The sequence below is a fragment of the Morus notabilis genome, unplaced genomic scaffold (assembly GCF_000414095.1).
Source record: "Morus notabilis unplaced genomic scaffold, ASM41409v2 Scaffold1649, whole genome shotgun sequence".
Taxonomy (NCBI): domain Eukaryota; kingdom Viridiplantae; phylum Streptophyta; class Magnoliopsida; order Rosales; family Moraceae; genus Morus; species Morus notabilis.
This window is the reverse complement of record NW_010356696.1, coordinates 54171-75329: the sequence shown is the minus strand read 5'-3', so window position 1 is coordinate 75329 and position 21159 is coordinate 54171. Positions and strand designations below refer to the sequence as shown.

General features: G+C 35.3%; 5 protein-coding genes across 6 annotated transcripts; 3 read left to right on the top strand and 2 right to left on the bottom strand.

Annotated features, from left to right (window-relative positions):
- The first annotated feature begins 2463 nt into the window (after positions 1-2463).
- LOC21389182 (serine/arginine-rich splicing factor RS2Z33) lies at positions 2464-6320 on the top strand. Of its 2 annotated transcripts, XM_010088456.2 has the most exons (7): positions 2464-2618; positions 3714-3827; positions 4421-4460; positions 4611-4706; positions 4955-5142; positions 5257-5343; positions 5522-6320. In XM_010088456.2, exons 2-7 carry the CDS (start codon positions 3721-3723, stop codon positions 5907-5909), a joined length of 906 nt encoding a protein of 301 aa, XP_010086758.1. In that variant the 5' UTR covers positions 2464-2618; positions 3714-3720; the 3' UTR covers positions 5910-6320. The 2 variants fall into 2 exon arrangements, with proteins under 2 accessions (XP_010086758.1, XP_024028155.1); XM_024172387.1 differs by lacking the exon at positions 2464-2618 and having other exon boundaries at positions 3753-3827; positions 4169-4460; positions 5522-6318.
- Positions 6321-7408: 1088 nt separating this feature from the next.
- On the top strand, positions 7409-8806 carry LOC21389181. The gene is made up of 4 exons (XM_024173437.1): positions 7409-7643; positions 7781-7859; positions 8284-8371; positions 8484-8806. The coding sequence occupies exons 1-4, from the start codon at positions 7413-7415 to the stop codon at positions 8563-8565; spliced, it is 480 nt and encodes a 159-aa protein (XP_024029205.1). The 5' UTR covers positions 7409-7412; the 3' UTR covers positions 8566-8806.
- Positions 8807-11067: 2261 nt separating this feature from the next.
- On the bottom strand, positions 11068-13721 carry LOC21389180. Its single transcript, XM_010088454.2, has 5 exons — positions 13585-13721; positions 13304-13482; positions 12144-12339; positions 11756-12021; positions 11068-11138 (listed from the first exon to the last, which is right to left on the bottom strand). Exons 1-4 carry the CDS (start codon positions 13661-13663, stop codon positions 11804-11806), a joined length of 672 nt encoding a protein of 223 aa, XP_010086756.1. The 5' UTR covers positions 13664-13721; the 3' UTR covers positions 11068-11138; positions 11756-11803.
- A 1090-nt stretch (positions 13722-14811) lies between these two features.
- LOC21389179 (pathogenesis-related protein 1C) lies at positions 14812-15833 on the top strand. Its single transcript, XM_010088453.2, has one exon. It carries the CDS (start codon positions 14925-14927, stop codon positions 15696-15698), a length of 774 nt encoding a protein of 257 aa, XP_010086755.2. The 5' UTR covers positions 14812-14924; the 3' UTR covers positions 15699-15833.
- A 1380-nt stretch (positions 15834-17213) lies between these two features.
- On the bottom strand, positions 17214-19992 carry LOC21389178 (protein ALUMINUM SENSITIVE 3). The gene is made up of 3 exons (XM_010088452.2): positions 19429-19992; positions 17963-18208; positions 17214-17684 (listed from the first exon to the last, which is right to left on the bottom strand). The coding sequence occupies exons 1-3, from the start codon at positions 19714-19716 to the stop codon at positions 17370-17372; spliced, it is 849 nt and encodes a 282-aa protein (XP_010086754.1). The 5' UTR covers positions 19717-19992; the 3' UTR covers positions 17214-17369.
- Positions 19993-21159: the final 1167 nt, after the last annotated feature.

Genomic DNA, 21159 nt, shown 5'->3' with positions numbered 1-21159 from the left:
AGAGGAGAAAATGAAAATAAAAACAAAAAATGAAAAATGACTAAAAGTCATTTTTTATTTCTCTCATTTTACACTAAACCAAAAAATCATTTTCATTTTCCTTTTTTTGTCTTTATTGCGCCAAACGTAGTTTTAAAAACGTTTTCATTTTTCTTTCTTAAAAAATAAAAAAAAATAAAAACGAAATCAATTCCAAATACGTCAAAGAGTTTACATATATATATATATATATATATTTGAAAAATAGTGCTAAACCCCATGGGTTGAATTCATGACTCTCACAAAAAGCAGATTTCGCCCGGTGGAACCACCTTTTGTGAGAATCCTCAATTCTAACCCTGGGTTGATAGAGGTACTCATACTTTTATAACGGTATGATTTAAATATGATGATGATTCATCACTGTGTGCTAGCTAGAGATGTGATATTTATATTTTTTGTATCCTACTACGTAATTGCAATATAGCTAATTTTCGATAGTAGAAATTTTGACCCCGTTCATTTTACCGATTTAAGTTTAGAATTAGAGTTTTGCTATAGTAAAAAAATTCTCAAAAATAGTCACATCTAACTTTTTTACTACAATAAAAAACTCTCACATAAAGTCATATCTCAACTCGAATTAAAAACTCAAATCAACAAACTAAACAGTCAATTCATTTTTGAGTCCATGGTCAACTAGATTGGCGTGGAGTAGATGATCAGCCATGTCATGACACATTATTATGCAAACTAAAGCTGTTATGTCATGCATTTCCTTATGCTAAGAGAGAGAGAGAGAGAGAGAGAAAGAGAGTGAGAGAGTTTGTTAGTTCCATGCTAAGAGGGAGAGTTTGTTTGTCGTTTCTCTATGTACCGGCTCATATGTAGAAGTCACTTGCTGTTGGTAACTATGAGAGGGATGTTGTTTAATTCTACCGACTTTCAAACTCTTAGCTTCAAATAAAAATTTAAAAAAAAATGTTATTAGACATTAACATTAAAAGCGTCAGCCAGGACCTATATTCTCATGCGTCTCAAGACAGATGCACAAATGTTTGCATTATTATGTGTATTGAGAAATATAAAAACATAGGCCGTGTTTGGAATTGATTCTGTTTTTATTTTTCACGTTTTTCAAGTAAGAAAAAATAAAAATATTTTTAAAACAGTGTTTGGCGCGATAAAAATAAAAAAAAAGAAATGAAAATGATTTTTTGGTTTAGTGTAAAATGATAGAGAAATGAAAAATGACTTTTAGTTGTTTTTCATTTTTTATTTTCGTTTTCTCTTCTCTCGAGCAGAGAGAGAGAAAGAGAGACATTAATGGGTTTTTTATATTGAAAACAACCTCTTGATAAAACTATCAAACGTATTTTTAAAAATGATTTATGTTTGAGATTGAAAACATCTTCATTTTCATTTTCATATAAAAAATAAAATCATTTTAGAACGAATTCCAAACGCGCCCATATGATTATAATGCCAAAATACAAGAATAAAAAGAATAACAAGAAAGAGGTAGGAATATTGAAATGAGAACAAAGCTTGAGACATCGCTGGAGATCATGACTGAATAGAGGAACTATCTTTTTTGTGGATTTAGGGTATTTTGTAAATTGAGAGGTCATAGATATATCCATGACATTGCTCGTCACTACATTGCGCGAGGGCAATATCTGCTTTGTCCCGTGGTGGCAAAAATCACAATGAGTCATGTCTCCTTATCATAACGATGCCACGGGAAGATCTCGTGGCGGCAAAATCCGCTTCCCTCACCATTGTTTCTCCCTCGTACGGTGGTCCTGAAAACAAAGTTCAAGGAGATCGTCAAAGACGAAATTGAGATGTTAGAGAAAGTTTTTAACTTGACCAAGGAAGTTTTGTAGGTTTAGGATTTTTGTGATTTTCGTGTGTATTTTGAGTTTATGTGGAGTGGACGTTTGGTTCATGGATTCAAAATTATTCTCGATTTACGTGTATTTTTTGTTAGAGAAAATATTATAGCCAACCACGAACTATAATTCAAATCATGGTACGAATTTACCAACTAAACGCACGCTGTCTTCTTGTGATAAAATCGACAGTGGCATGTTTGATTGCCATAGATGACTTTGGTTTTTTATCAATATCATTGTGGATACTGCGGTTACTAGCCGGTATTATGGTGAATATTTGTGGTTACTAGTCGATCGAGACCATGAATTTCCAACATTTCTTGAAGTGCCCGTTAAACCATGGTGGAATATTTCATGGGCTTAATAAAAAAAGCCTGCTAAGTCCACTACATACCCATTTCACATTGGCCCGTACATTGACGCAATTGCGGAATATTTCATGGGCTTAATCAATGAGCCTAGTGGGTCCGTTCGGCCCATTAAAATTGGCCCGTACGACAACTTCGTCGTCGCTGACATCATCACGGATCCAAATCCAAAATATCCAAAACCAGAAACTCCTTTTTATTTACCACACCGTGTTTCCTCCAATCTCAACCGTTGGATTCACCAGAACGCTTTCTGGCCGTCAAATCCTGTCGGGTCCTTCTATATAATGGCTACCACTCCTCCTTCTGCCTTTTCTTTCTAGTTCGAGGGTTTATTCGAAAGTTCTTTCTGACTTCTTCGATTATCTCAAAGGTACGAGCCCCAAATTTTAGGGTATTTTTTTAAAAGAGTTTTCTCTATTTTTTTATAATTCGTTTAAGCTTTTGAGTTTGTGGATTCGGATTTTCCCTTCTGATATTATGGCTTTTGGATTTGTTCGTGTTTTGAAGGAGAAAAGAATGATTTTTTTTATGATATTTGGTTATTAATTTACAGCTTAATTGTAATTGATAGATCTCGATTTGTTTTTGTGAAGCTGATAAACGGAAGAAGTTAATTAGGGTTTAGGGTTTGAAAGAATTGGGGCTTTTGCTATTTCAAATCGCTCTTGCTTTTATTCTTATTGAAAGCAGCTGGGTTTTGGCGGAAAATTCGTTCTTTAAATATGATTTGTCACAAATTACCGGCTTAACTATTATTAATGGATGTCGATTTCGTTTTTGTGAAGCTGATAAACTGAAGAAGTTAATTAGGGTTTGAAAGAATTGGGGCTTTTTTGCTATTTCAAATCGCTCTTGCTTTTCTTCCTATCGAAAACAACTGGGTTTGGGGAAAAAATTGTTGTTTGAATATGTTTAGTTATAAATTGCCGGTTTAACTATTATTAATGGATCTGGATTCGTTTTGTGAAGCTGATAAACGGAACAAGTTAATTGGGGCAGTTATGGGTCTGAAATAAATGGACACTTGCTTTTGTTTATTCTTATTGAAAACAACTGGATTTGGGGAGAAAAGGAAAGATTTTTTAAAATGTTGAGTTGTTAGTTACTGGATTCGAGTGTTGTTTATAGATCTTCAGTTTATTTTTGTGAAGGTAATAAACAAAAGCTTGTTAGGGTATTTCTGAATTTGAAAGAAACGGGGGATTTTTCTATTTCGAATTGCTTTTGCATTTCTTCTTATTGAAAATAGTCTAGAGTTTAAGTTAGTAAAGGATTTGCTGGCTTAAGTATTACTGATTAATAGATCGCGATTCTGATAAACAGAAGTCATATAGGGAATTTCTTTTATCCTGAAGGAGTGTATTTTTTTTTATATATTTATTTATCCCAATACCTGAATTGCTTGCTTCTGTTCTTATTGAAAATAGTTTAGAGAGGTTCATAGAGGAATATCTTTTTTTGGCAGATTGAAAATGCCTCGTTATGATGACCGATACGGAAATACCCGCCTCTATGTTGGTCGGTTGTCCTCAAGGACGCGATCACGTGATTTGGAACGACTTTTCAGCAGATATGGAAGGTAAGCTGTTATAGTATTGTCATGTGATGTACCTTTTTGAATCAACTCGCAAAATTATCTCTGAATTTGATATATTTTTTGGATTTTTTTTTGTTTGTTGTTCAAGTTTATGTATTTTTTGTAAGTTAGTTAATTTGTGTACTCAAGTGAGAGGTACTGCATTGCAACTGTTCATAATTTGGTCTTATGGGAAGTCGGGGTGTTTTTAAGTTTTCCACCAACATGGGTTCTTTGCCAAGCCTTGCTTTCGTGCTTGGTTTAATGTGACTATTGTTGATGCTATATATTGGAGCCATTGCTCCAAGGTGTCATGTTTCTTAACATGAGTGATTTTGTTGAAGGTTTTCTGGGGTTTGGCCTACCTGGAGGTCTTTGGTGGGAGGGTGGCCATGGTGGAATTGGTGGAAATTCTTGCCGATTGTATAGGAGAGAACACTTTGGCGATTCTTTCTGTAATGTTATTCCTGTGTTTTTATGCAAATGGCAACAATTCCAAACTGGTGTCTGTAGTTCGTCTGTGATGGGCAAAGTACCATACACTTGCAGTTCTTAAGTAATGATAGCCTTACTGTTTCTGGCAACCGTTTACGCAGAGTACGAGATGTGGACATGAAGCGCGATTTTGCCTTTGTTGTAAGTTCCACTTTTCTTTTATGTCTGTTGTTCTGTTCTTGACTTTGATATTGTACTTTGTTTCTTGATTAGTTTGGAGAAGCTGTTTATGTGCCAGATAATGCAATATGGGTTGCTTTGGTTGGTTCTGTGCTTATGTCTTGTTGACAGGAATTTAGTGATCCTCGAGATGCTGATGATGCAAGGTATAGCTTGGATGGCCGTGAGTTGGATGGAACTCGCATCATTGTTGAGTTTTCGAAGGGGGTAAGGTTCATGAACTGGATAGTCCTTAACTCTTCAGATGCCATGACATTTTTAAATTCAAATTTTTGCTGATTTGAGTCAAATTGGCTTCTATCTGGAGCTGGTTTGTACCCTAAATAGGCAAAACAATTGTTTGGTAAAGTAGATTTATTCCCCTCCTTCCTATTAATAGCATCTTAAGATTGGCAGTTCTTTGAATTATTTAACTTAAAAAGGTGTTTTTTCCTTTGTCTTGTTTGGTTGAGTAGACGCCTCGCGGTTCTCGAGAATATCTTGGTAGAGGCCCCCCTCCTGGATCTGGGCGTTGCTTTAATTGTGGTCTTGATGGCCACTGGGCTCGAGATTGCAAGGCTGGAGACTGGAAGAACAAATGTTATCGCTGTGGAGAGAGAGGTCACATTGAAAGACAATGCAAAAACAGTCCAAAGGATTTAAGGTAATTTCTCTCCTACACATGCTCAGATTGTTTTTATCTCCCCTTATTGACAAATGACAATGCAACTAGTAAGTATTGTTCCTTCCCTTCCTCACTTTGTAAATTTTGTTGCAGGCGTGAGGAGAGTCTTTCAAGATCTCCACGCTCACCTCGTCGTGGCAGAAGCCGCAGTCGTAGTTACAGCAGAGGCCGCAGCTATAGGTCAGTTTTTTGACTTAATTCTTCTCGACTTTGTTAAGATAGCAATTAAGAACCAAACAAAAAAAAAAAAAAAAGAATCACATAATGTAATGCCAAAGCTTCTTCTTGAAACATGTATTTCTAGTTGACGAGTTAGTTGCTTATTTTGGACGGTCCCTTTTTTTTTCTTGCTTGCCAGCCGGTCGAGATCTCCAGCAAGAAGGGGGCGAAGCTATGATCTTGATGGGGGATCAAGAAGCCCTAAGCCTAGGGACAGTCCAGTCCCTTCCAAGTCAAGAAAACGCAGTCGCAGCGCTACACCTGATGATGGAAGCCCCAAGGAGAGAGGTAGCCCTTCTCCAAGAAATGGTCGATTGTCAGATCGGAATGATGACAGTGGTAGCCCTAGGGAGAAGAGCAGAAGCCCTAGTCCTGAGAGGGACAGCCCTGATGATAGGAGGTATCGAAGCCCCAATGAAACCAACGGACGCAGCCAAAGTCCAAGCCCTAGTCCAAGGGAGGATAGAAGTCCAGTTGATGATGATGATGACAACCGCCGTTCTCCAAGAGGCAGCGAGTCATCATAAAGAGTACAGTGCAAATGATTTCGCCATGTCTTAATAGAGGGCGTGTGTGTTTGAACTCTTGAAACTCTTGAAGCATGCGATGCAGACTGTGTACCCTGCTATTAGCTTATTGCGGAAACTTTAATTAGAGCAAGTTGTTTGAAACATTACTTTGGATGCAAGGATTTGGAACTTAACTATTGAATATTCGTATCTCATAAGCATGTTTGCTTCATCTGACCTGAATTTTCAATCTCTTTTCTTTTTTTTGCTCAAGTCTTTGGTAAGCAACTACTGGTTGCTTACCAAAGATTGGAGGGTATTCAAGATAGAAGAATTTGGAAGGCTGATAATTCAGGCTTTTTTTCCCGTTAAATAAATCTTTTTCCAATTTATAGTAGATCACTCTGTCCCGGATTTTTGGGCGCGCTTGATATATGGGTTTAAATTAGGGTTTTTTATTATGACTTTGAAATTTAAATTTTATGAGAGACACGTTTGGTAAACTGAATTTCTCCAGGTTGGGGTGTGCTTTGCAAAGATAGTGGCTAGTCAGTGGATCACTATCTCCAGGTTGGGGTGATACCAAACAATTATGCAAGGATGGCTATATGGTTAGAGAGAAATAGAAGGATTTGGTAAGGGCGTGAGGAGGACATTCTTGTCACTTGGGATGGAATCAAAATGAATATTGCACTATGGATTCGTCCTAAAAAGGAATTTAGTAAACCTTCTGTTTTCAGATCTTGTTAGAGATTGGTCTTCCTTTTTATAGGTTTTTGTTTCCTTATTTTTGTAAAGGATTTTGGAATCCTTCTCGGATGTACTGTTTTTCTCCATCTTTTTCTTTAATATAAAATTTATGTTATCGTTCCCTTTTCAAAAACAAAAAAAAAACAAAAAAAACAAAGAGAGAGAGAGACTCTTGAGCCGTTTTCCTATAATAACTAACCTAAGAACATTGAAAACATTTCACACATCTATTAAAAAAAAATTAGTTTTTGCACAAAAAAAAAGAAAGTTTCTTTTTGACAAGAATCAATTAAAACTAAGAAATAGTTGAAGTCGATTGGATTTCATCTAAATGTAAATTAAAATTAAATATAGTAGTATAAGAATATAGGAAACTATTCTGATTTCATCAAAGTTGAAGAATCAACTAATGTAGGATAATTTGAAAAGTTTTGATTGAATTATGATCTAAAAAGAAAAAAGAAAATAATCGCTGAATAATGGATGAAAATAGGATAATAGTCTAAACTAAATAAAATCATAATCTAAGAGTAGCCATTAAACATAGTCTAAAAAAACGGGTCTAAAAAAATGGATCAATCCGTGGAGTCGTTCTAATTCAACAAAAGCTTGGAACCAAAATACGAAATAATGTCTTGAAAAAACACGAAATAATGCCATAAAATTAGTTTTTTTTTTATTTTTTTGGTAGGGAAATTAATAAATCTACTATATCACCGAGCAACTCATTACCATCACTTCATTTTTTTATTCTAAGCAGTGTTATCCACCATGTCTCGTGCCGTGCCTATGCATTCTCTTGGTGTAGTCGGCATGGCCGGCCGGCGACGCCAGACCGCAAAGACAAAGCAAAACCAAAGCCAAAGCCATGTCGGCTTCGGCGGCGAGAGGAAAGAAGAGCTATGGCGCTGCACAGAAGGCTGCGGTGCCTGCTGCAAGCTCAACAAAGGTCCTTCCTTTGCCACTCCTGAAGAAATCTTCCACGACCCTTCTGACATCCACGTAAATCTGCCTCTTCTAATGTCGTTTTGAAATACCCTTTTACCTTTTCTATATGTTTTTGAGTTTGAGTTTCTTCTAATTACCCTTTTACATGTTTGATTTAATTTTAATGTGTGTTTTGAGTTAAAAATTTTCAGCTTTACAGAAGCATGATAGGCCCAGATGGATGGTGCGTGCACTATGATAAGACCACACGCAAATGCTCTATTTACTCTGGTGAGAGCTTTATTCCCTTCTTCAATATGTTGTTCCTTCTTTAGTACTATTGTTTTTTGGTCATTTTAATTTTGATGCAATTTTATGCTAAAAATTATGCAAGTATTGTGATTATGTCATCCAGATTAGTTTATTCTATTTATCTTTTTTCTATTCTTTTGACTTGAATTTGATTTTAAGCCTCCATTTGAAGAAGGAAATAGTAATAATAGACAAAAGATGCATGAGCCAAAAGGAACAAGATAAATACAATACCCATTTCAGTAATAGATTTGAACGAAAAGTTTAAATAGAAATACAAAATTTTTTGTGAGGTAAAACGCTGTAGGAAAATAAAAACTGAATTGCGGTTCAAATTTGTGAAACAAAAAAGCTAAAAATTTCTTCCTAGCTTCTAAAATCATTTGGTCCGCTTTGTTTCTAGACCGTCCATACTTTTGCCATGTGGAACCAGATGTGTTTCAGGATTTATATGGAATCTCTAAGAAGAAATTCAACAAGGAGGCATGCAGGTTTTCTTCCCTTTCTGTTGTTTCTATTTATATTACTTCTTTTCCATTTTATGGTTTGATTTACTTTTTGTTTGTTTTTTTTTTTTTTTTTTTGTTCAATCTCTTTTTGCAGTAGCTGTAGGGACACTATCAAAGCAATTTATGGTTCAGATTCAAAGGAGATAGATAAGTTCAATGACTCAGTGAGAAGCTAAGGCACTTGTTAAATTGGATTACAAAAAATCATTTTCCCTTTTGAAATTTCGTCTTGGTATGTCCATGAAGCTGTTAGGGAGTTGCCTTGAAGTATTAGTTTATGTTTTGCACAGAAATTGCTTCCTATAGTGGAGTAGAAATATATCGTTTGCAAATGTAATTAATTGGCTTTAGCCTAACCAATGAGGAAACGGATTTCTTGCCAGAACAACAACAGCATATATTCGCATAAACCATATATACTTATGTTCACCAACAATAAGATAAGTGCAGTGTGAAAAACAGAAAGAAGTAGTAATTCTAAATTACTTACAGAACTTTTATAGTTTTTCTATTATCGGGAGGGGACACAATTATTTTCTTTTTATTTTATAGCAGCACAACTGAAATTATAATAGTATTCATTTATAAAATTCTAAATGTTAAAATTTTAGCGGGGCGGGGCACGTCCCCCCCATGAACTCTATACAGCTCCAACATGACGCCTCAGTATATTCATGCTCGAAAAAATGCTCTAAACACCATATGTTTTGACTACTACAAAACTGATATTTCACAACATCATTTTATTTCTCCAGAGCCCTATCCTCACTTTGTTGGGTGTGATTTTATCTTGTTAGCCTAAGTTACTGATCAAGAAATTGTTCTTTCTCATCAACCAGAGAAAAGAAAACGAGAGAGTTCTTAACCAAAGTTGTGAAATGATTGTTTTTGGGAAGAACCTTGAGTGAGAATGTTGTTTTCATAACCAAGAAGAAGATCCTCCTTCAACTTCAATCACAAGTATACATGAGACTGCCAAAAAGAGCAGCGCTATTTTCAGTAAGTGGAACCTGTAGGGTGCGTTTGGAATTGTTTACAAAATGATTTTGTTTTCTGTATGAAAAATAGAAATGAAAACATTTTCATTTTCATTTTAGAATCATTTTTGAAATGCGTTTGGTAGTTTTATTCAGAGATAGATTTTAGTTTTAAAAGAAACTGAAACTGGCGTTTGGTAGTTTAATTTTTAAAAACATGTAATAATATTTAAATTAATAATATATTGAATATATAATAATATTAAATATATTAAATAATAATATAATAAATAAATATATTAAATGAATCGTGAATTTTTATAAAGAAGAGCGGCGGCGGCGGGCAAGGGGGGTCGTCGGAGAAGAGAAAGGCGGCGGCGGGGGAGGGGGGGCAGTCGGAGAAGAGAGTGGCGGCAGCGGGGGGGCGCGCAGTTGCAGACGCCGGCTGGATGAGCGACGGTGGGCGTTCTCCCGCGTCTTCTTCGGCTGGAGAAGAGAGAGAAGAAAAAAAAAAAACTAAAATCCGTTTTCAGAAAACGAAAACGTGAAAATGAAAACGTATTTTTTTCGTTTTCAGTTTTTCACAAAAAGACAAACGTTTTTGTTTTTGTTTTCTAACACAAACTTCGCCAAACGTGTTTTTTATTTCTGTTTTCAATTTTTTACTTTGAAAAACGTGAAAAATGAAAAAATAATAATAATAATAATAAACGGTAACAAATAGGCCGTAGCTTTTCTCCTATTAATGAACACAAGAAATTGAATACGATGCTCTGGCAACCTATCTTTTTCTTATTCCTCCCCCAATCTTTTATGCTACTTTTCACCGAAAAAAGAGATTCGATTTTGAAGGGCAATTTCCGAAGGCAACAAGGATCTGTCTTTTATTCTTTAGAGAAATTCAGAAACCAGAATCAGAATCTCCTATCAACATCGGGTGCCACCAGCCTCTTCCTTTTCTACTTTTTTCCTTCTAAGCTACAAAAACCAATTCCCTTTACTAAATTATTGGTATAGAATGTATCGTCACTGCACATCTACTATCACAGATAGAAAGCACCTTCTTCCAATTAAGTCATTTTTTAAGCTTGAATTTTATCCTCAAATGGCTTATTCTAGTTTCAATATGAACGAGGGAGATGTGATTCAGCCTTCTCTTCCATGGGGCAGCTACGAATATGAGCGTGTTCTGACCAATGGCAACCATTTCCCATCAGAAGTCACATTCTATGGTTGCCCTTTCTTCAACTCTAGCGGTTATCACCAAGAGGGATCGCTTCAAGCCATAATCTCTTCTTCACCATGTATGGAAGAGGAGCCCGGTTTTCCTACCAGTCCATGGAACAATACCTTGGAAACCGAGTCTTATGACGGAGAACAGCAGCCTTATGAAGGCTGCAGAAATTGGCCGATTAACTGCAACTCCGTGTTCAATGGTTGTTGGGAACATAAATATGGCTCCCTTGGCAATGGGAGCAACAACAATTCAGAGAACATGGAAAGCTCCAACGCATGTGAAGAACAGTGTGGCAATAGTTCTTTCACTCGCCGAGATGATGAATACGCAGAAAACTATCCTGCAACGTCTGATTATTATCCGTGGCCATGTTGTGATTCTTGGTTCGCATATGGACAGGAAAATGTTTCTTTAGCCTACAGTGAGGAAGAGACCAATGTTGCATACGAACGCGTTTTGCGTGATGTTGGAGTTTATGAAGGGATATTTGGCTACTGGCCTTGCTTGTATCGTAGGCACTGAAACATTAGGAATGCTGCAAATTTAAGTCAGCAACTTGTCAAAGAATAAGTGTAAGCAAGACTAGTAAGACATTTTTCTTAGCAAATTTGTATTCATGACATTTATTTTAAAGGGTTTGTAATGAGATGGTTATTATTTTGTCTACTTTATATCATAGTTCTGGACGGTTGAGGTTTTCGTTGTAATCGTCTTTTATCTCTTTAAGTGAACAAATTTGAAGGGAAGAAAGAGAAGAGAGTAAAGGATCATGGCAGATGATAATGAGAGTTAGCTCTCACTTTCTCAAAGCTGATCTGATACACCAATACAGGCACGTGAGATTTATTATACCTTTGGTTGTATAAAAATCATACATAGAGATCATCAATCGCTTTCTTATTTTTAATTATGTCTAGTTTGATTATGGTGCATAACATACAATACCAAGCTTTTTGTGTCGAACAAAATGAAAGCAGATTTAGTATAAACAATGAATAAGAAACTCTTGCACATTTAGTATAAACTTTTGTATCTTTTTAACTTCTTTTTTTTTTTTTTGTCTTCTTCCGAGTAGCAAAATTTATGTAAGATCAACTTACTGTACTGTACAGACTAAAGTATTCACCTAAAAAAAAGAAAAAGAAAACTTACTGTACAGTACAGTACAGAAATCAAACCAAGCAACTCTCAATAATCATATTAGATTCCAAGGCCCAATTCATCCTCAATATCATCCCCCTCTTCAAAGAGCTTCAAGAACCGAGCTTGATCTTGCTCTCTCTTTTTCTTTTGCCAATATTTGTATGCAGCTATCAATCCAAGAATTAACACCGTCGAAATGAGGGCACTTATCAGTATGATAAGAGCAACGTGCATTCCTTTTCTCCCTTTATGCGAGTCGGAGGCTGAATTCGAACCTGCAAAAATATGGTCTTTAGAGTTAGCTCCAATCTGGATAGAGACATGTACACAAACAAGAATTCACTGATATTTCTTTTATGGGAAAACTTTCGATATGTGAATCATTGGGAAAACTGACCAGTGGAAGAAGGTGTACACTTTGGACAAGAGAAAGTAGCATTCACTTCATTGTCCTTGAATCTGATATACTTTCCATCAGAAGTGAAGTCTGAAGGACAGAACTCCCACTCATCGAACACATCATCTGATTTAAATACGTCTTTCTCATAGAACCCACATCGCTTGCATTTCTTGTCCGGAAGTTCCGTCAGAGGCTGAAAGCATAAATACCCAGAATTCCTTTAGCTGCTTATAAAACGAACAAAAGATTTTAAAATATTAAACTAGGCTACAAAAAGATACACCGAATCGGAGAAGTCATAGACCGATCAATCAACTAGCTTTATGATCTAACAGCAAGATTTTATATTTTATTTGAAAACCATTCGAAGGGCAAAAAGTTAACCCTCTTTGGCTGAGAATCAAAGACCAAGACTCAGTTATAAGGTCATATAAGTGTTTATAAACTAATATGTATTTTCAAGATTCAGGGGTAAAACAAAAATGCATAGACAGAGCTTTCACCAGAATTATACATAATGATCTCATGTTATGATTAGCAATTTAGCATTCATTTTGTAGTCCTAAAAGTTTCTTCAAGCAATATAAAAGAACCAAATTGTCCCCATACATTGAGCAAATATTCGGAAAAATATAATCATTCACCTCCTGTGATATGAGACACTAACGTATTTTCAATGAACAAAAAATGTTTTTTTTTTTTTTCAATATCAACTTACTTAATCAGAAATAGGTGGATTCATTTTTTCTTAATTTCGATAAACATTAACCGAGAGATATTCATTGTTCATCTCATTGTTACCCTTTTCTTTTTTTTTTTCCTATTTCAATGTTGGAAATATTTCTGTCTACTCGTCCTTCCTAAAAGTTCCATCAATCATATATAGATAACCAAATCGTTTCCACACCTTGAGCAATTACTCAAAAAGAACCAATCTTTCACCACAATGATACACGTTGAACAAAAGGGTCCGTTATATGATCTCATTTTTTTTAAGGTTTTTTTTTTTTTTGGAAAGATACTCCGTAATGGCACAGCATGTAGAGATCCAGACATTGAGAAATTATTCAAAAGGCACCAATCTTTCACTTACATATCAACTATCGGTACAGAATTTTCTTGTGGGCATTTTTAATTAAACAAAAAAAAAATCCAACCTGCCAAGACTCTTCGCCTTTGAATTTATACAATTCGTGGGATTTCTTCACATCAGGCAAATCCGTCTTGTTCTCCCCTTTACAACTGAAATAGACCTTCGGTTTCACGGATTTCAGAATCTCGTGGGTTTTGTATATCTCAATCGAATCCAACCTCACAATCGCCGATAATACCAACCCTAAATCACAATTCGCACCCTTAATTACACAAAAATTAATAAAAATTTATCCGATTTCCAAAGGAAAAAAATTGAAATAAATCACTCTCTTTCTTTCTTTACCTGAAAAGCAGCTAAGAAATGAGCTGCCGAGAAGAAAAATCGCAGAAATCCTAACTTCCATCAGGTCAAGAATCGCCATAGACACGTTCTTCCTCTGAAACGACGACGAGAGGAGTGTCGTTTTTGCGTGCTGGAAGCGAAATGGACGATGATGACGACTTGTTTCAGTTGGGAGGCTATCTATTTTACGCGGGGGGTGAAGTGCGCACCACTAGAGCTTCCAGATTATGCCACGTCATCGATTGCGTGGCGAGATCTGGACGGTGGTGTTTGTGGTTATAGTTGACCGGTTCTTATTTGAGTTTTTGATTTGAGTTTTCAATTTGAGCTGAGATGTGACATTTTTTTAGAGCTTTTTATTATAACAAAAAAAATTAAATGTGATATTTTTTAAGAGTTTTTTATTGTAAAAACTTAAAACTGAAAATTTAAATCGGTGAAATAAATGAGACCTTAATAATTCGGATAGTTTGACTATTCCTTTCTTGGTGTGGGTGGCTCGCAAGTTACAAGAATATTCCCTTTCAACAATTCCTGATCAATTCTAGTATGGGATATGAGAAAATTCCCTTCTAAAATTCTGTTAATTTTGAATATTTTTTATTTTAATTTTAAATAAATTTAAGGTCTATTAAAACATAGATTACGAGTAAATACTTTTACTATAAAAGTCTCTTACAGTATTTTGTTTTGTAAAATTTAAATTTTTATTTAAATTTTTCTGTTTAAACCAACACAACATACGAGTCAAGCACCAACGACTTATTTTCAGCCTTTGACGATTGATAATGTTTCATTATCTTGTGATGGAAATTTGGATTGTGTAAGTCTCACAATTTTCACAAAATCTAATAGATTATAGAACTTCCTCTCACCACCTTTTTTCCACATTTTTAAGGTACTTTTTGGTTTCTATTTATTTTAAAGGCATCATGTACAAAAATGTACTTTAAGGTCAATTTATGCTGGAAATCTTGATCTAGCAAACTTAGTACATATTTACGCATAAAATATGCTTTATGCTAGCATGAGAAGGAAATTAATCACATATGCGAAAGAGTTTTGACTGATGACCTCTTGACGGCTTATAAGGCCTAAAGCTGCGGTAAAACTAGATGCCAGATTTGGCATCACCCTATCTTTAGCTCTTTAACTAGAAAACTAATTTTTATATAAACGCGGACAAAATGCATGAAACTGCTCCTCATTATGATTGCCCTAAGCCCTTTAAAATCTATTGAGATGAGTCACAGCATGGCAAATTTTGGTCCGCAAAATTCTAGTGATCAAACATAGAAATTCCAACCCCCCTCCGAAAAATAAGGGTAATACGCCATGTAATGGTCATTTTTAGGATGGCAAACCAAAATAAACAAACTCTTAACAAATCCCACGTCCCATTCCCCCCCATATTGCCGCTGCTCTCCGATGATGATGAGAGCAGCCAATCACACCAACACCAACACCAACTAATGCCGTCGTCGGCTCACTCTCTCCTCTTCGTCATCTCTCTTATCGTCCTGCTAGTTGTGGTCCCCACCTCTGCCCACCTGCACGATTCCCAAAATGTCACGGCCCCCCATGTCCACGTCCGCCTAGGGGGAAGGTTCTTCCGTCACGTACGGCGGCACATGGCATTGTCGCGTCAGTTCGTGCACGCGCACAACACGGTGCGGCGACAGCTGAACCAACCACTGTTGACATGGGACCGGGGCCTAGCCCGATATGCTCGGAGGTCAGCGTCAAGGCGGTTCTTCGACTGCAAGATGGTCCACTCCTACGGGCCCTACGGCGAGAACATATTCTGGGGCGGTCGCGACCACTGGACAGCGGCTGAGGCGGTGGAGTCGTGGATTAGGGAGGCGCAGTTCTACAACCCGGACACAAACGAGTGCACGCCGGGGGAGATGTGCGGCCACTACACACAGGTCGTGTGGCGTGACACTCTCCGCGTTGGCTGCGCGCGCATGCGATGCCTCAACGGCGGTCTCCTCGTCTTCTGCGAGTACGACCCGCCGGGAAATTACATCAATGAGAACCCCTTCGGTAAGGTCTTCGACGACATTCTTGACCCGCCAGCCACTTCCGATTCGCCCTTTGAAAATCTTACGTAAATCTTCAGTTTCATTGGCAAGGTCGTTTCCTCTTGGGCAAACAATAAATTGTTAACTTCAATTCAGGATTTTGTAGGAAGAGGAAGATATGATTGAGTTAAAAAGGAGTAAGAGCTTCTTGGGATTACATTATTACTGGGCTTAATGTATACAGTACTTTCTTGTTTTTCTTTTCTTTTTTTCCCTTTCATTTGTAATGTTTATAAGCAAAATTTGACCCAAAAATATGTTGCATCCATCCATATGGTTTCTACCAATATATATACTAAGTATCTTTTAGAAAAAGTTGTACAAAACGTATATGTAATTATACATGTGTAGTAGATTCCCTGACATGTTCTAGAGCCATCTTTTAAATATTATTCTGCTCACATAAAACGAATCTAAAAAGGTTAAAAGTTGTGGATGCTTTCTAAGATTTAGTTAATGAAAAAAATTCTACTTTGAAAGTACTTCAGGTAATTAATTACAAGAAATGTTTGGCTTTTAGAGTGAAATTATGTTATGGCTAGTTAGGCCCATGTGATCATCATGTATTATATAATATTGTTCGCGGCCAAGTTACTCATCAAACTCTCTAAATTTTGTTTCCAATATGACAAGGCACGTGTGACTTGTGTGATATTTAATAGATGTTAGACACATTCTGGTAAAGTGCTATAAATTTGATATCGTTCATTTTACCGATTCGAATTTTCAATATCAATTTTACTATAGTTAAAAGCTCTCATAAAAAGTCACATCTAACTTTTTCTATTACAACAAAAAATTCTCACATTAAATTACAATTCAACTCAAATTGAAAACTCGAATTAACGGAGTGAACGAGTCATTTATGTTTAATAACGTAAAAATTGATGTGTCTATTTCATCTAATATTAATCGGATGAGCTCAAGTATTAAGAAAAGCCAATTACATTCCATTAAAAATATAAAAACATAAAAATGAAAATGACTGTAGTTAAAATTAGATCGCCAAACGTAAACCATCAAATCAAACGGCATGAAATAGGGTGGTATAGGGCTTGAAGTTAAAAGATTGTAAATCCGTTCTGTATTAAAAAAATTGATTGACCAGACTGAAACAAAATTCATAAATAAACACTAAAACAAATATAATAACAATCTTTTTTTTCTGGAACATGATTTCCTGTAAATTGAATTACCTTTCCTCTATCTAAAGAGTCAAATATAAAATACCTTTCTCTTAAATAGAATCCATGCTCATTAAGAAGGTTGTAAAGCATGGAGCAAAGTAAGAATTTTAATATTAGTTTTGTGGGGCTCATAGAGAATATTTATGCTAAAGTATTTCCAATGCCTAAATCATATATATATATATATATAGAGAGAGAGAGAGAGAGAGAGAGAGAGAGAGAGAATAAGACAGCAATAATGGAAGTTATTTGACTTTCTTTAATAGAAATTAGAAACTCTACGGTAAAGTGCAACAAATCTTATGGTTAGGATACTAATATAAGAGTTTGTAAAATATGGTCTAATTAGAATCCTTTTATAGTACTTTTATAATGTTCATAGATTATACTTAACCTAAAAGCAGTTAATTTTTGGTCCAATGCCAAAATCATAGCTGAAAATTTATATATCCTTGGGATAATTGCTTGTCCAATATATTGAGAAGAATTAGTACAACAATAAGAGAAATCCCAATTATGCTGATACAAAGACCTTGGTTTGTAACTGATGAGCTTTGGTGAAGAATCCAGGCCAGCAAAGATAAGTTGACAATATGCTGCTAAGCGTAGACGCACCAATAAGAAAGTTCATCACAATTATCTGAAGCTGAATAGCCTCTATAGGAGAAGCTCCTCCCATTATGAGGCCGGTCATCGCGCCGGGGAGCGAGATCAGTCCCACGGTTTTCGCGTTGTCGATTACCGGGGAAAGAGAAATCACCAAAGCCCTCTTCACCTGCTGGAGTGTGGCTTGCCTTGGAGTTGCCCCAAGAGCCAATGCTGTTTCAACCTATACATCATGGTGACCAAAAGTCCATAATCCATAAACCACATTTGTGAAAAACAAAATAACATTAACGGACTCATATTTCAAAATATGTGCACAAAATTTTTTTTATTCTGATAATTTTATTGTTTTCTTTACTCATTAAATAATTGATTGACACCGTAAAATTAATAAAGAAATAGTCACACGTAACTTTTAGAAGGAGTATCTAAAAGAGACATATTCATCACAATTTCTCAAAAAGTTTGTCTCTAGTGATGTGAAAAATATTCTAGACCTACCAGATTCATCTGTGTTCTTATATCATCTCTAAGTCTCTTCATCGTGACTCCGGTCACGGTCATCGCATTCCCGACCATCATTCCGGCAACGGGGATGATGTAACGCGGAGTGAAAGGGAATACTTGCATCACTACGAGGAGCAACATAGTGATTGAGGTTCCGGCGAGAATAGAAACTCCGGCGACAAACTTCCCTCGAGGAACATGTTTAGCCCGTTGCCCGGCTGTGAAACCGGCAACGGAGACCTACAATGCCAACAATGTAGTTAGTAAGAGAAGCCAATATGAGATTGAAACTTAAAAGTACCACTTTTTGCTTATAAATATTTGATCAATTTAAAAATGATTTATATTTAAGGGTCATTTAGTTCGCTGATTCAAGTTGAGATGTGACTTTATATAAGAGTTTTTTACTGTAGTAAAAAAGTTAGATGTGATTATTTTTAAGAACTTTTTATTATAGCAAAACTCAAATCGGTTAAATGAAGAGGGAGTAGCCAAAATTTTTTTGATAGAATAGCTAGTCAACTGAATTGATCATCAAATGTATTGAGTAATAAGTTTTGAAGAATATGACACAAACTCTGGAGGCGAATAAAAGATTCTAGGCAATCAACATAAGCAACTATATGACAAGACATGAGCATCAAGAGAGCAACAACTGAATTTTTCATAGATTCTTACTTTAAACGAAGCAACATTTTCTCACCACATAACCCAAAATGGAACTTTCTGAAAACAGAATATAATTGCGTATGACTCACGAACAAACTCGCTAAAAAAAAGTCAGAATTAACTAGATCTAAGCTTTTATTTCTTTCTATTAAAGGGAAGAGAGAGAGAGAAGAGAAGAGAAATTAAATAAAATTGAAACTTCAAAAGCTTGAGGATCTCTGTCTCCCTCTCTCTCTCTTTATACCTCTATCTTCCCTAAGCTTCTGATGATTTGTATTTTTACTTCTATATAAATATATATATATATATATTGACAGTTAAGTCATTTGATTTTATAGAATAATAGAAATTAATTTCAAATTTTAACGGAGTTTAAATTTTCAACAGAATAACCATAATTTATCAAAATTTAATATTTTGATTAAGAATATAATCACTAATTTCTTAGCACTGTTTGTATCCCAAAGTTCTCATTATTTTCGTTTAGACATAAAACTTTGACTCCCACGAACAACTAAGCTGCGAATTTGAGTTGTTAATTTAAAATAAAATGTTGATATTTTAAAAAAAAAATTAATTATAACTAAATAAATTAAATGTAACATTTTTTAATAATTTTTAATTATAAAAATTAAAAATTAAAAATTTAAATCGGTGAAATAAATCAGAATCAAAATCTTATCATCAAAACAAAGAGGAAAAAAATCTAAATACAAAACTGCCAAATCACAGAAAAAATCAAATAAAAGAAAAGGCAGTGAAGAACGATGAGAGAATAGAAAGACACAAACCATGAAAAGGTAAGCGAGAAGGATCCAAGCGACATTGCGTTGCGTGAAAATGAACTGAAGAACAAAGCCAATGATAGAGAGCTGAAGAAACGCCCTGAATATGGCGTAAACCATCTCCCCCTCCAACCCCAGCTTCTGAAAAAACGACAACGCCACCGCCAGAAGAACCACCACCGTCGCCAACGCCGGCTTCACCATCCCCTTCAGAAACTCCACCATAAACGACAAGTCCACACCCCCCATCATCATCGTCGTCGTCATGTGCGCGTGGCCTGTCGTTTCTTCCATTATTGAAATCTGAGTAATGATTGTAAGGTGTGGGCTAGAACGTATGTATATATGGGACGGAGCTAGAAAAATATTAAGTTAGGATCGGACGCATATTAAAAATAAAAATAAAAATAAAAATAAAACTATGGAAAAATTAGATTGAGATGTATCGAGACAAGATAAACACAGAATTTCATAAGGGAAGGCTAATTCATCAGAGTTTACATATCAAAATTAAAATAAAAAATTTCAGACGGAGCGGCTGCTTATCCTTGATATGTTATGTATCTCGACTCATATAATATATATATATATATATATATATATTTATATATCAATTCATGGGTTGGAAGTTAGAAGTAGAAAGAGCCTCCCTTTGAGAATGAACCATCTAGTGGAGTTGTCGACAACTATGTGTACGGAGAGAAATTTTGGGGGGTTAATTAGTTGATTTTTAATAATGTTTTTGGAAACCGACGCGTCGTACGTACGAATGATACGAAATCGGTGTGTGTACTGTGTATGACGAAAGGTTTTCAGTTCTTCACTCACGCGCGCTCTTCGCAGTTCACGGGTCAACAAATAAAAGTGGGACCCACTTGTGTGGGGGTGACGTGGCATGATGCTGTCTGGGGCCCACCAAAATAACAAGAAGTTTTTAGCTGTTTGGATCCTGTTCCGTATTATTGTGCTTTTTGCAGAAGTGGCATTAGTAGACTGTGGCCCGTTTATTATATTGATTTAAATTTAAAATTTAAGATTTTATTTATTTTATTAATTTGAGTTTTATTATAATAAAAAAATTTTAAAAATAGTTACATTTAATTTTTTTATTACAATAAAAAGTTTTTAGATAAAGACATCTCAATTTGAATTAAAAATTTGAATTAGTGATTTAAACGGGCCTTGAGTTTTACTACAGTAAAAAATTATTAGAAACAGTCACATTTAACTTTTTTACTATAGTAAAAAACTCTCAGATAAAGTCACATATCAACTCGAATTAAAAACTTGAATCAGCGATTTAAACGGGTCCCGAGTTTTGCTACGGTAAAAAGTTATTAGAAACAGTCACATTTAACTTTTTTACTATAATAAAAAGTTCTCATATAAAAGTTACATTTCAATTCGAATTAAAAATTTTAATAAGCGAACTAAACGGATGATTCATCATTGGTGTGAGAGAATTAAAACAATTAATTAAATTTGATGGTTTGAAAATATGCCTTGCTAATGTAATTTTTTAATTAGACTAGTTTTTATTGACAATAAAGGTTAAAGTTAAAAACTTTTAGCTTAAAACTACAAAAAATTTTCAGTAAACAAAACATTGCTTCTGCAATTTGCTTTCTCCTGCATTAAATTATCCAAATTTGCAAAATGTTGATGACTAAAAGCTTTCAATAATGACTTTTCAGACACTACAAAGACAATTCCAAAGTTGTCCCTAACCTATTTTCT

Bases quoted from the DNA above. Each gene is read 5' to 3' on its own strand.
- LOC21389182 (XM_010088456.2), top strand. From the start codon at position 3,721: ATGCCTCGTTATGATGACCGATACGGAAATACCCGCCTCTATGTTGGT. The intron at 3,828-4,420 runs GTAAGCTGTTAT...CCGTTTACGCAG, and splicing joins CTTTTCAGCAGATATGGAAG to AGTACGAGATGTGGACATGA. The intron at 4,461-4,610 runs GTAAGTTCCACT...TCTTGTTGACAG, and splicing joins AGCGCGATTTTGCCTTTGTT to GAATTTAGTGATCCTCGAGA.
- LOC21389181 (XM_024173437.1), top strand. From the start codon at position 7,413: ATGTCTCGTGCCGTGCCTATGCATTCTCTTGGTGTAGTCGGCATGGCC. The intron at 7,644-7,780 runs GTAAATCTGCCT...AAAAATTTTCAG, and splicing joins ACGACCCTTCTGACATCCAC to CTTTACAGAAGCATGATAGG. The intron at 8,372-8,483 runs GTTTTCTTCCCT...CTCTTTTTGCAG, and splicing joins TTCAACAAGGAGGCATGCAG to TAGCTGTAGGGACACTATCA.
- LOC21389180 (XM_010088454.2), bottom strand. From the start codon at position 13,663: ATGGCGATTCTTGACCTGATGGAAGTTAGGATTTCTGCGATTTTTCTT. The intron at 12,340-13,303 runs GTTGGATTTTTT...TTATGCTTTCAG, and splicing joins AAGGCGAAGAGTCTTGGCAG to CCTCTGACGGAACTTCCGGA. The intron at 12,022-12,143 runs GTCAGTTTTCCC...ATATTTTTGCAG, and splicing joins GTGTACACCTTCTTCCACTG to GTTCGAATTCAGCCTCCGAC.
- LOC21389179 (XM_010088453.2), top strand. From the start codon at position 14,925: ATGGTCATTTTTAGGATGGCAAACCAAAATAAACAAACTCTTAACAAA.
- LOC21389178 (XM_010088452.2), bottom strand. From the start codon at position 19,716: ATGGAAGAAACGACAGGCCACGCGCACATGACGACGACGATGATGATG. The intron at 18,209-19,428 runs GTTTGTGTCTTT...TTGGCATTGTAG, and splicing joins TTCTCGCTTACCTTTTCATG to GTCTCCGTTGCCGGTTTCAC. The intron at 17,685-17,962 runs GTAGGTCTAGAA...CATGATGTATAG, and splicing joins TAAGAACACAGATGAATCTG to GTTGAAACAGCATTGGCTCT.